This window comes from Microcaecilia unicolor, chromosome 2 (genome assembly GCF_901765095.1).
Source record: "Microcaecilia unicolor chromosome 2, aMicUni1.1, whole genome shotgun sequence".
NCBI classification, from domain to species: domain Eukaryota; kingdom Metazoa; phylum Chordata; class Amphibia; order Gymnophiona; family Siphonopidae; genus Microcaecilia; species Microcaecilia unicolor.
This window is the reverse complement of record NC_044032.1, coordinates 249,928,776-249,941,620: the sequence shown is the minus strand read 5'-3', so window position 1 is coordinate 249,941,620 and position 12,845 is coordinate 249,928,776. Positions and strand designations below refer to the sequence as shown.

At 49.2% G+C, this 12,845-nt stretch overlaps 1 protein-coding gene across 2 annotated transcripts in view; it reads right to left on the bottom strand.

The window, feature by feature from the left end:
• SYN1 (synapsin I) overlaps positions 1-12,845 on the bottom strand; it is a 557,871-nt gene that overhangs the window by 339,890 nt on the left and 205,136 nt on the right. For both annotated transcript variants that reach the window (XM_030193892.1, XM_030193893.1), the window contains exon 3: positions 10,618-10,709. In XM_030193892.1, the coding sequence (XP_030049752.1) occupies positions 10,618-10,709 (92 nt within the window). The remainder of the gene's footprint in view (positions 1-10,617; positions 10,710-12,845) is intronic.

Here is a 12,845-nt window from a genome sequence, read left to right as displayed (position 1 = left end):
ATCAGCTGGGTGAGAACGACATTGAGATCCCATGACACTGGCGGAGGTTTGACAGGGGGCTTTGACAAAAGCAAACCTCTCATGAAGCGAACAACTAAAGGCTGTCCAGAGATAGGCTTATCTTCTACACGATAATGATAATCACTAACTGCACTAAGATGAACTCTTACGGAGTTAGTCTTAAGACCAGACACAGACAAGTGCAGAAGTTATTCAAGCAGGGTCTGTGTAGGACAAGAGCGAGGGTCTAGGGCCTTGCTGTCACACCACACGGCAAACCTCCTCTATTTGAAAGAGTAACTCTTTTTAGTGGAATCTTTCCTGCAAGCAAGCAAGACTCGGGAGACACCCTCCGACAGACCCAAGGAGGCAAAGTCTACGCTCTCAACATTCAGGCCGTGAGAGCCAGGGACCAGAGGTTGGGATGCAGAAGCGCCCTCTTGTTCTGAGTAATGAGGGTTGGAAAACACTCCAATCTCCACGGTTCTTCGGAGGACAACTCCAGAAGAAGTGGGAACAAAATCTGACGTGGCCAGAAGGGAGCGATCACAATCATGGTTCCATGATCCTGCTTGAGTTTCAGCAAAGTCTTCCCCACCAAAGGTATGGGAGGATATGCATACAGGAGGCCCTTGCCCCAATGTAGGAGAAAGGCATCCGACGCTAGCCTGCCGTGGGCCTGAAGTCTGGAACAGAACTGAGGGACTTTGTGATTGGTCTGAGTGGCAAAAAGATCCACTGAGGGTGTCCCCCACTCTGAAGATCTTGCATACCAGGCCCGAGCTGAGCAACCACTCGTGAGGTTGCATTATCCTGCTCAACCTGTTGGCCAGACTGTTGTTTACGCCTGCCAGATAGGTGGCTTGGAGAAACATGCCGTGACGGCGAGCCCAAAGCCACATCTGAATGGCTTCCTGACACAGGGGGCAGGATCCGGTGCCCCCCTGCTTGTTGATGTAGTACATGGCAACCTGACTGTCTGTCTGAATTTGAATAATTTGAATGCCGATCTCTGAAAGCCTTTAGCGCATTCCAGACCGCTCTCAACTCCAGGAGGTTGATCTGAAGACTGGTTTCCTGGAGGGACCAAACTCCTTGAGTGTGGAGCCCATCGACATGAGCTCCCCACCCCAGAAGAGACTCATCCGTCGTCAGCACCTTTTGTGGCTGAGGAATTTGAAAGGGATGTCCCACGGTCAAATTGGATCGAATTGTCCACCAATGGAGGGAATTGAGAAACAACGTGGACAGCTGGATAACATCCTCTAGATCCCCCGTAGCTTGATACCACTGGGAGGCTAGGGTCCATTGAGCTGATCTCATGTGAAGGCGGGCCATGGGAGTCACATGAACTGTGGAGGCCATATGGCCCAGCAATCTCAACATCTGCCGAGCTGTGATCTGCTGAGACGCTCTGACCCAAGAAACGAGGGACAGAAGATTGTCTGCCCTTGCTTCGGGGAGGTAGGCCTGAGTCATCTTTGAGTCCAGCAGAGCTCCTATGAATTCTAGTTGTTGAACTGGAAGAAGATGGGACTTTGGGTAATTTATAACAAACCCGAGTAGTTCCAGGAGTGGAATAGTCATCTGCATGGACTGCTGAGCTCCTGCCTCGGAAGTGCTCTTCACCAGCCAATCGTTGAGATAAGGGAAGACATGCACTTCCAGCTTGCGTAGAGACGCTGCCACTACCGCCAGGCATTTGGTGAACACCCAGGGCGCGGAGGCGAGCCCAAAGGGCATTACAAAATACTGAAAGTGCTGTGTCCCCAGACAGAATCGAAGCTCCCAGTGGACAATTTGGAGGTTTGGACATCAAACTGAGGGAGTATCTTAGCCAGACTATTTGAAGAACCCACTGATCGGAGATTACAAGAGGCCACCGCTGGTGAAAACATTTTAACCTCCCTCCAACTGGTAGATCGTCCGGCACAGACACTTTTATATCGGCTATGCTCGCCTGCAGCCAGTCAAAAGCCCGTCCCTTGCTTTTGCTGGGGAGCTGCAGGGGCCTGTTGAGGTGCAAGCTGTTGATGTGAACAAGCGCGCTGGGGCTTAGCCTGAGCAGGCTGGCAGGAAGGAGGATTGTACCTGCGCTTATTGTAAGCGTAGGGAGCATTTTTCCGACCCCCGTAAAAACGTCTACCTGAAGAGGTAGATGCTGAAGGCGTCCAGTGGGAGAGTTTGTCAAGTGCAGTTTCCCGCTGTTGGAGCTGTTCTACCACCTGCTCGACCTTCTCGCCAAAAATATTATCCCCCCCCCCCCCCCCGGCAAAGAGCGTCTGCAATCCGCTGCTGGACTCAATTCTTCAGGTCAGAGGCACGCAGCCATGAGAGTCTGCGCATCACTATACCTTGAGCAGCAGCCCTAGACGCAACATCAAAAGTGTCATAAGCACCCCTGGACAGGAATTTACGATACACCTTCAGCTGCCTGACCACCTCCTGAAAAGGCTTGGCCTGCTCCGAAGGGAGCTGATCGACCAAGTCCACCAGTTGCTTCACATTATTCCACATATGGATGCTCGTGTAGAGCTGGTAGGACTGGATCTTGGCCACGAGTATAGCGGAATGATAGGCCTTCCTCCCAAAAGAGTCCAGAGTTCTAGACTCCTGCCCCAGGGGCACCGAGGCGTAATCCCTAGAACTCTTGGTCCTTTTGAGAGCGGAATCCAAAACCGCAGAGTCATGAGGCAACTGGGTCTTCATCAACTCCGGGTCCCCGTGAATCCGATACTGGGACTCAGCTTTTTTAGAGATGGTGGGATTAGTTAATGGTTTCATCCAGTTCGCCATCAATGTCTGCTGAAGGACATTATGTAGGGGAATAGTGGATGACTACTTAGGTGGTGAAGGATAATCCAGGGCCTCGAACATCTCAGCCATGGGCTCATCCTCAGTGACCACTAGGAAGGGAATGGCCGTAGACATTTCCCGGACAAAAGACGAGAAAGTCAAACTCTCGGGGGGAGAAAGCTTTCTCTCTGCCGAAGGAGTAGGATCAGAAGGAAGACCACAAGACTCCTCATCCAAGAAATATCTTGGGTCTTCCTCTGCCTCCCACGAGGCCTCTCCCTCGGTATCAGACATGATCTCTCTGACTGCAGTCTGAAGCCGGGCCCATCTCGATGCCGAGAATCGATGCCCTCGATGACGGTGTCGAGAAGTGGACTCCCATGCCAACGGTGATGAAGCTCCCTCCACCGATGTCGATGGGGAATCCACTTGGGTGGCAGCTGGCGCCGACACCGCAAGCGGTACCGACGTCGAGGGCCTCACCACGGACGGGGAGCCAGCCGCCACATCTGTTGACAGTACCGTAGGCACAAGCACCTCTGGTACCGGAGCAGACAGTCGCAGCAGCCTTTCCAGGATCCCTGGAAGAATGGCTTTGAGGCGCTCGTCAAGAGTGGCTGATGAGAAAAGCTGGGGAGTTGGTGAAGGAGTCGAAGCCTGAATCTGCTGAGGAGGCGGAGGCGGTACCGGGCTGTCCGGAGAAGTGCGCATCGACACGTCCTGTATGGAGGGTGAGCGGTCCTCTTGGCATTGACGCTTCATGGGTGCCGAATCCTTCGGCGTCCAAGAGCTCTCGGTACTGTGACAGGAGGGCGACCAATGACGGTGCTTCTTTGCCTTCGCTCGAAGCATGGTCTCGGTACTCCCCGGTACCGACGAGGAAGACGTTGAATCCAAACGTCTTCTCGGGGTCAGGTCCGAAGATGGTCGGTCCCGTTGGGCCTGCACCGCAGGAGCCCTCGAGGCAGGTGGAGACCCACTCGATGGCCCACTGCTGCCAGCGTGAGATGGTCTCTGGACAGCCATTACCTGCGCTCCGCACGTCGATGCACTCTCCGGTGCCGACATCGACACCGCCGCCGACAATCTCGGTACCGCTGCCAATGTCGTTGAAGAACCGGGCAATGCGTGGAACAGGCGCTCCCACTGAGCTAATCTCGATGCTTGTGTCTGCTTTTTAAGGCCACGACACAAAGTATAAGCGTCGGGGCGATGACTTGCCCCAAGGCACTGGATCAGTGACTGAGATTGCCCGGCTGCACCAAGTGCACTTCTTGAAACCACTGGCGATCTTCGATGACATCGACAGAAAAATCACGGCGGCGAAATCAAAAGACGCGATGGTGCCAAAAAGGGGAAAAACAAAACCCTGTACGGCCGCACATGAAACGAAAACAAAAAACTTCCGACAAACTAGAAGAGGAAAGTGAAGTCGTCTAACCTTTTTTTTTTAGAAAAACAAGAGAGCGGGCTCGCGAAAAAACGAGAGAACAAGAAAAAAAGACAGTAAATCGCAAGGGCTCTCTCCTAAGGCGCAGAGCGACCGTAAAACAGCCGCCCTGACCGCGGAAAAAAAGAGACTGAGGGACACGTTCGCGCGATGGGCGGGAAGACGGTCGCACATGCGCGGTGCGTGCACTCATGTGCACGAGGGCTCTAGCAAGCTTTGTTGTTAGGGAGATTTCCGGACCTTGGGCTGCCATCGGACGTCAACCCATCAGTGAGAAACAGCAGCCTGCTTGTCCTCGGAGAAATCGCTTTTACAAAGCATATCAAAGCGATTTACAAAAAAGGTATAAAAAACAGAATATGGTCACTACACAGGAAAAAACTAGAGCAGACAAAAGAGACAGACATAAAACAAGAGGTGTGGAGGCAGTGAATAGCCAACTGGATGTCCACCCAGGACACAGAATGGGGGTCAGGGGAGAGGGTAAAGAGGCCTGGCACCCACAGAGCAACCACAATAGGAAAGAAATCAAAAATTTCAAGATTAATCACATCTAAATAGTAAAGTCTTGAGAGTTGCCTTAAACCAGGCAATAGAGAGCTCAATCTAAAGAGCAGGAGGAAGTAAGTTCCATAAAGAAGGAGCCACAAAGCTGAAAGACATTGAATGGGTACAGTCAAGCCTCAGCTTGGTCACCGAGGGAATAACAGGCAGCAAGTGTGTAGAAAAGTGATAAAGAAGCACAGAGGATAAATATATGGGGACACCAGTATAGAAGGCCTTGTGCATTAAGACCAAAACCTTAAAATGTATTCTAGACCTTATAGGTAACCAATACTGCTGAATCAAAAGTGGTGTGACATGATCAAACTTCCTTGCATTTTAGATCAATTTTATACCACCTGCACTTGACCACCGTTCCCCTGGAGTTAAGCTCCAGCGTGCGGGTGGCCAGCAGGACTTGCAGGACGAGGCCGGAACGAGAGATCCAGAGGACCCACCCTGGGTCAGGGAACATGAGGAAGCTAGACTAACTACTAGACTCAGACTGAAAGCTGCTGCGCTGCCACTAGCAAGGAACACAAGACAGACCAGGGAGACCAGATGAACAAAAGCGTAACAGGAGCAAGGACTAGGGCACACAGCAAGCTAGGCAGAACAGGGTTCAGGGAATACCCACAGAGTAAACCCACTAGCTAGGTAGAGGCAGGATACAGGATAAGCACCCAGGAAATACACACTAGCTAGACAGAGACAGGATTCAGGATGTACACTCAGGATATACAAGCAGGGTTCAGGATATACACTCAGGATATACAAGCAGGGTTCAGGATATACACTCAGGGTAAACGTCCTAGCTAGGCAGAAGCAGGGTTCAGGATAGGCACTCAGGGTAAACGCCCTAACTAGGCAGAAGCAGAGTTCGACAGGAACCAGCAGAGGTCAGGGCTGGCAGCAAGCAGAGAGTATCGGGGTTCAGGCAATAGTCAGAGACAGGCGGCAGACGATAGAATACACCAGGAACTAGCAGAGTCAGGCTGAAGTTACAGACTCCCACCACAAACCGAGGGAGAGTGGCTGAAGGCTTCAGACTCCAAACACAGAGCAAGGGAGTAGAAGGACAAGCTGTCCATAGACACAGAGTAGCAGGGCAGAGACCCCCACGGAAGGACTAGCAGTCCACAGACACAAACAGAAGGGCAGAGCCCACACAGAAGGACTAGCAGTCCACAGACACAAACAGAAGCTGGGCCAGAACCCAGAGAAAGGCTAAGCAGTAGTGCAGCAGAACACTAACTAACCTGACCTGGCCTAAAGGCATAACACCATGCAAAGGCCCTGAATGCTAGCACAGCACTTCCTTATGAAGGTCCTCACTGATGATGTCACCTGCGCAGGACAGGAGCAAGAAACACACTCACACCAAGGGGAGGCTGGGAACACACAGGAAGTGAACACACAGGAAAGACAAACAGGAGCCATCTTGGAAGCTGGCACAGAGTAGGCGGCAGCCATCTTAGATGCTGGCTCCCCAGAGAGGCATAGCCTACACAGGTGAGGTCTGGCTCCCCAGAGAGGCATAGCCCACACAGGTGAGGTCTAGTGAAGTAATCAGCACACAGAGCCAGAGACAAAACTAACACAGAGACAGACAGAAGCCAGCACAGAGGCTGACCCCCAGAAACAAGGTAAGGCTGAGGGTGGTCACGGCCACAGATGTGACACAAATAGGACCTAAACCAGTTCAATATTGTCTCCACAATGCCAGCATCTTGGCGGTGAGCCAGGAGAAGGGAGTTGCTAACCAAATTACTCCTGCCTGAATTCTGTGCAAAAAAAAAAAAAATCAAAATTCTGTGCAAAAAAATTCAAAATTCTGCAAATTCTGCAAGTTTGTCATAATTTAACTAATATTACAGCCCCCTCCCTGTACACAGATACCATCCATATTTTCCCAGCACCCATAGCATCCACTTTTTTTTTACAGCCCCCGTACCTCCCTCCCTCCATCTGCAGCCTTCACCTTTTTTTTACAGCCCCCTCCCTCCATCCACAGCATCCACCTTTTTTATAGCCACCTCCCTCCTTCCAACCACAGCATCTACCTATTTTAACAGCCCCCTTCCTCCACACATCCAACTTTTTTTATAGCACCCTCCCTCCCTCCCTCCCTGCACCCACACGTCATTCATATTTTTTATGGTTCCCCTGCAATTCACTCATGAGGTAGGAGGAGGAGGAGCTGCATGGGAGTCCCTCTTTGGGGCACGAAACAACCCCCCTCCTTTCCTGCCCGCAGCCACTGCTCTAGGCCAGTACAGCCGCTTTTCTAAATGGCCACTGGCAGTCTCATAAGATTACCGCTTGAAGTCTCGGTGGCCATTTTGAAAAAGCAACGGCACCAGCCAGAGAGCAGCAACAGCGGGCAGGAAAGAGTGGGGTTCTTTCCTATCCCCAAAGAGACCACTAGACAACCAGGTGTACTGAGGTAGGTGCGGGGAGGTCCCATTGAAGCTCATGAGGGCAATGGTGGGGGAGCCTGCCATCCTTTACCGCAGGCTGGAAAGGACCCACCGAGGTTGGGGGGGGGGGGGGGTGCCGGTGGGGAGGCCAGCCAGCCAATTCGCCTCAGAGAAAAATGTTGAATTTTGCGCGGATGAGTAATTCTGTGCAAATTCTGTGCTCTGCAGTCACGCAGAATTCCAGCAGGCGTACCAAATCAAAGGTAGAGCTCAGATCCATGATGACAATGTCTGTCAGTACTGTCAACAAGGCAGTGTCCGTGCTATAGTCCTCACAAAACCCTGACTGCCTTGAATGGAAAACAGTTGCAGAGTCCCACAACTTGACCATTTGTTGGAATATCACCTTTTCAGTAGGCTTCACTAGAAATGGAAGATTAACAATAGGCTGGAAACTCCACGGAAAGGTGAGATCCAAACCAGATCTTTTAAGGAGAGGCATAATCACCAACTGCTTCCACATATGAGGCACAGTCCCTAGACAAAGACTGTGATATAGTGCCTTTCTGTGGTACAGTTTACATATATTATATGCAGATAGTTTCTCTGTCCAAATGGGCTCACAATTGAAGTTTTGTACCTGGGGAAATAGAGAGTTAAGTGATTTGCCCAGGGTTACAAAGAACCTCAGTGGGATTTAAACCCAGTTCCTCAAGTTCTTAGCCCACTGCACCAACCATTAGGCTACTCCTCCACTGTTAACTAAGTCTAGAAGAGAGGGCAGTAAGGCAGAAGAACAAGCCTTGATTAGCCACACAGGAGCCCCAATCATTGGGGAACCTGAAGGATGCACAGAGCTCGTAAGTTTTGAAAGCCAATAAATGATAAAGGATAGAACATAGTAAAAAGTGTACAATTGCCGGACAACACGCAGGTAGAAAGGAGCTAAATGGAGAGGAGGGAAGGGATGGAAATGAGTGGGTAATGTCAAAGAGGGTCCCTGAAGAGCACCAATTTATCCAAGAGGAAATATGCAAAACAATCCAGGGTTAAAACTGTGTTAACTGAAGAAGAGGTGAAAGCTGAACAGAGGACATGAACTATACCAAACAACTGCTGAGAAAAATTTTCAAAAGAATGAATTTGGGTAATGCTATAATTGGCTCAGCAAGGTCTTCAACAAGGACTTAAACTCAAACACTGAAGGTTCACTAAAGAACTATCCTTCCTCCAGTGGCACTCTGCCTTCTGCAGCCTTGTCCAGAAGGACCTTAATTCAGTATTGAACCAGGGATGAGCATTAAAAGAACACTTCAGAGGGACCAAATCATTAAAGGCATAGTATGGCCGAGTACTGAAGACCAGTACCTTATTCTCTAGTGAACAAAATGTGAGGACTGAAAGAGATAGGAGGCTGCAAGCAGAGAAGAGCTTTGTCAAGCTGCTGAAAATTTTGCCCCACAAAGACAAAGGCTTGACAGAGAGAGCAGAAGAAATTGAGCAGTCAGACTAACAAGGAAATGGTCCAACTAAGATAACACAACACTGAAATGAGTAGTGGAGGGGAATTGCACATCCCGTATGGCAACAAGATCTAAGCAATGATCAGCTTGATGAGTAGGCGCATAAGAAACAAAGGAAAAGTCAAGGTCCCTGAATAGTTTTAGAATATCCAACTCTAGACAAAATGAGGGGAGGCCACATGAATGCTAAAATCCCCAAGCAACAGCAGGGGGCTAGGATGGAGCAGAAACTCAGCAAGCAGCTGACTGAAATCGTCAAACAAGGCTAGTGTCAGGAGAGGTTTACTAGTCCAGTAAGATGTACTGTGAAAGGGTCAATATACAGGGAGCAATTGGTCGAGAGAAACCTCAGGGAAAGAGTGGGGAAAACAAATAAGACAGTCCCCCCACCGTGTTTATGATCATGTGAACATGAAAAGATAAAACAGTCAGAAAGGCAAGACTGGCAGAGATAAAAAGAATCCCCATCTAGGAGCCAAGACCCAATAACCACAAAAAGAGGCAGCCTGTAATTCTGGAAGCGCACTTAAACCTAAGCAAGCAGATGTTAACAAGGCTCACCTGCAAATTGAAGACTGAGGGTCCCAAATGTAGAGAGGGCTTACAAAGACCATTGCACAAGACATCAGCTTGACTTGAGTGCCTGCCAGCAGGTAGGCAGATAGTGGCTTAACTGAACAGGTATCAAAAAGTCATGGCCAAGTGTGTCAAAAAGAGCCAAAACAAAAATGAAAGAATAAACTAAAGCAAAATATAGGGCGTGTGAAGGAGGCATGCAAAAGAACACAACTTGCTCCTTTGTCGTGCTCCTTCAGCGCATATAGCTCAGATGGTAAATTTAAACATCCCCTAAGATGTCACCTTGATCAGCATAGAGTTGGTGGGTAGGGCTAGCAGCAGCATCAGGTAAAGGAGCAGCAGAAAATAACTGATACAATAAAAGAAGATATACATAAGTACAAACAAATGTACAGTCAAGAGTACTAATGTTATTGTTGTTGAGTGGAGTAGAAGCCTAAAGGTTAGAACAGTGGGATAGAAGACTGGGAAATCATTGCTCAAATCACACTGTCACTCCTTGTGATCATGTCTCAGGTACTAACACAGATTGAAAGTCCTCTGCGGAAAAGGGAAATATCCATTGTACTTCAATATAGCTCACTTTGAGATACTAGTGTGAGCTAAATCAAAATAAATAAAGTTATCCAGTTAAGCTGGGCTGCACAAATGGCTAATTTCAAAATAAGACGATAATTTTAGACAAGTATATTCAGCATCCTACCTTGATCAGATAAACCAATTGTATATCAGTTTAATTAGCCAGAAAACTAAAGTGGTTAACTTTAATTGGATATTACATTGCTGAATATAGCCCTACTGCTCCCTCTAAGCTGAGCAGGAGTCCTCCAACTGCACTGCTACCAATGGGGGGGTGGTGCTTCAACATTTTTTAATTGCTAGGGACAGGCAAGTTCCCTGGAGTCCTGCAGAGCTTGCCTGTCTTTCACTATTGAAAATATGATAGTGAAACAGTATCCCCCACTGGCAGGACTGTAGGTGGAGGACTCTCGCTCAGTTTAGAGTGAACAGTATATAGCACCCTTCTCCCCTTCTCTCCCTTTTTTGTTTAGTCATTGACCCCACATCACAATCTGTAAGTCCTAGCACAAACAGAGCACTATGACTTCATGGCAAAATCACTCCCCTCACTCTTCCATGCAGTTCCAGCCCTCAGAGGATGCTGTGACATGAGCACGCAGCTTCTGACCCTATTCCGCTACTCCTGTAGTCCTAGCCCGGTTGTGACAGTAAACCTAACCCCAAGATCACACTCCCTCCCTTTCTCCATGCAAAGGATGCAATCACATCTCCACACAATAATTACCTCACAACCTTAACTCCATTCCTCATCACCTCCATGTCCACTGAGTAGTTCCCATTTGTGTGGGCCACAAGGTTCAGGTCACAGAACTCTGCCTGGGAAAAGAAGAGACAAACACACAATTACACAAGATGGAAAATCTCAGGGGGTGCCCAACATAAGCAAAACCTGCAGTTACAGGGAGTTTTAGCCTCTCATTTCTCTAAATCCTGCAACCACCAGGGAAGATCTAGCCTCTCACAGAATGAGGAGGGTCTAACTTCTTAATGCTTTGAATACTACATAAAAAGAGAAAGGAAGAGGATCTTAGCCTCTCAGTGCTCTGGATGCTGCAGGCACAGGGAAAGAAGACCTCTCAATACTCTGGATATGACAGCCATAATGTAAGGTGGTATCAGGACTAGAGACAGCTGGGATTTGAACAAGCGAGTTCTCTGCCCACTAGGCTGAAGCTTCAGCACAGGGAAGGCTGGAACACTGAACTTGGGGTATCAAAGGAATAAACCTGATGCTTGGGCTAAATAACCACACCCAGAGGGAACCTGACTGGGCTTTCAACCTTGCAAAGAATTTGCTGGGAACCAGAAAGTTATTCTTGGCAACTTGAAAATTACCTGGCCTTATGCCTGTAAATTAGACTCTGCGCTAGGGCACTGAGGTATTCTATTTTGTAACTATAACAGATGGATTTGTTTAGCCCAGGCCCTGTCCCCTCCCCCTCCCCCTTGCACACAAGGTACTCAAGAGCTGTATGTTTCTGAGGATACAACTTGATTCTATCTCCATATATAAATGATGGAAGGGAGTACCCGTGTACAGCTACATGAACTCTAGAAATTTGATAATCCACACTGGATCTTCGCATTAGAGACAGCGCTGCAACGACTGAGACAGAGGCCTGGCTCAGTACATAAGTATTGCCATTCTGGGAAAAACCAAAGGTCCATCGAGCCCAGCATCCTGTTTCCATCAGCAGCCAATCCAGGTCACAAATACACTTTTTCCATCAACAACCACCAGACACTATCTGGAACAAACTAGCTCAGAAGCACCAGTTCCTCAAAGGACTCAGAGATGAGATCAAAGATGAGTTGGCCTGGAGTAGAACCGCTGGATGGGCTAGAAGGTAAAATTATGTATAATCATACCTGATAATTTTCTTTCCATTAATCATAGCTGATCAATCCATAGACTGGTGGGTTGTGTCCATCTACCAGCAGGTGGAGATAGAGAGCAAACTTTTGCCTCCCTATATGTGGTCATGTGCTGCCGGAAACTCCTCAGTATGTCGATATCAAAGCTCCATCCGCAGGACTCAGCACTTAGAGAATTACACCCACGAAGGGACACTCTGCCCAGCTCACCACCGCCGAAACGGGGGAGGGGAATTAACCCAGCTCATCCCCACACAAGTGGGGGAGGGGAATCCGTCCAGCTCATCCCCGCGGAGCGGGGGAGGGACACCACACCCGCCGATGCGGGGGGATCTGGCTTATCCTGCAACCGCAACCGCGGGAGGAGCTGACTGACCCTAACACCGCCGAAGCGGGAGGGGTACAAAGCTGCCCTACAGCCGCACGAAGCGGGAGGGAGTGCCGGCAGAATTTTAAGTCTCAATCCAGCCCCGTAAAACGGATGGGAGAGGAATGCAGCAGCTCACTGTAACACAAACTCGTCTTAACTCTTGAAGAATCCAAGTGAAAAAACTTGAACACGAAGTCTTTCTGAAGTAACTGAAGACTAAACTTGAACCTGAAATGCAACCAGAATAAAAACAGTACAGATATCTGGGAGGGGCTATGGATTGATCAGCTATGATTAATGGAAAGAAAATTATCAGGTATGATTATACATAATTTTACCTTCCATATCATCAAGCTGATCAATCCATAGACTGGTGGGATGTACCGAAGCAGTACTCACCCAGGGCGGGACATTGAAATCCCTGACCTCAACACTGAAGCTCCAAACCGGGCCTCCGCCCATGCAGCCACAGTCAAACGGTAATGCTTGGAGAATGTATGAGCCGAAGCCCAAGTTGCCGCCTTGCATATCTCTTCCAAGGAGACGGATCCGGCCTCTGCCATCGAGGCCGCCTGAGCTCTCGTGGAGTGAGCCTTCAGCTGGATAGGCGGCACCTTCCCCGCGGCCACATAAGCCGCTGCAATGGCTTCCTTGACCCATCTTGCCACTGTAGGCTTAGCAGCCTGCAGACCCTTACGAGGACCTGC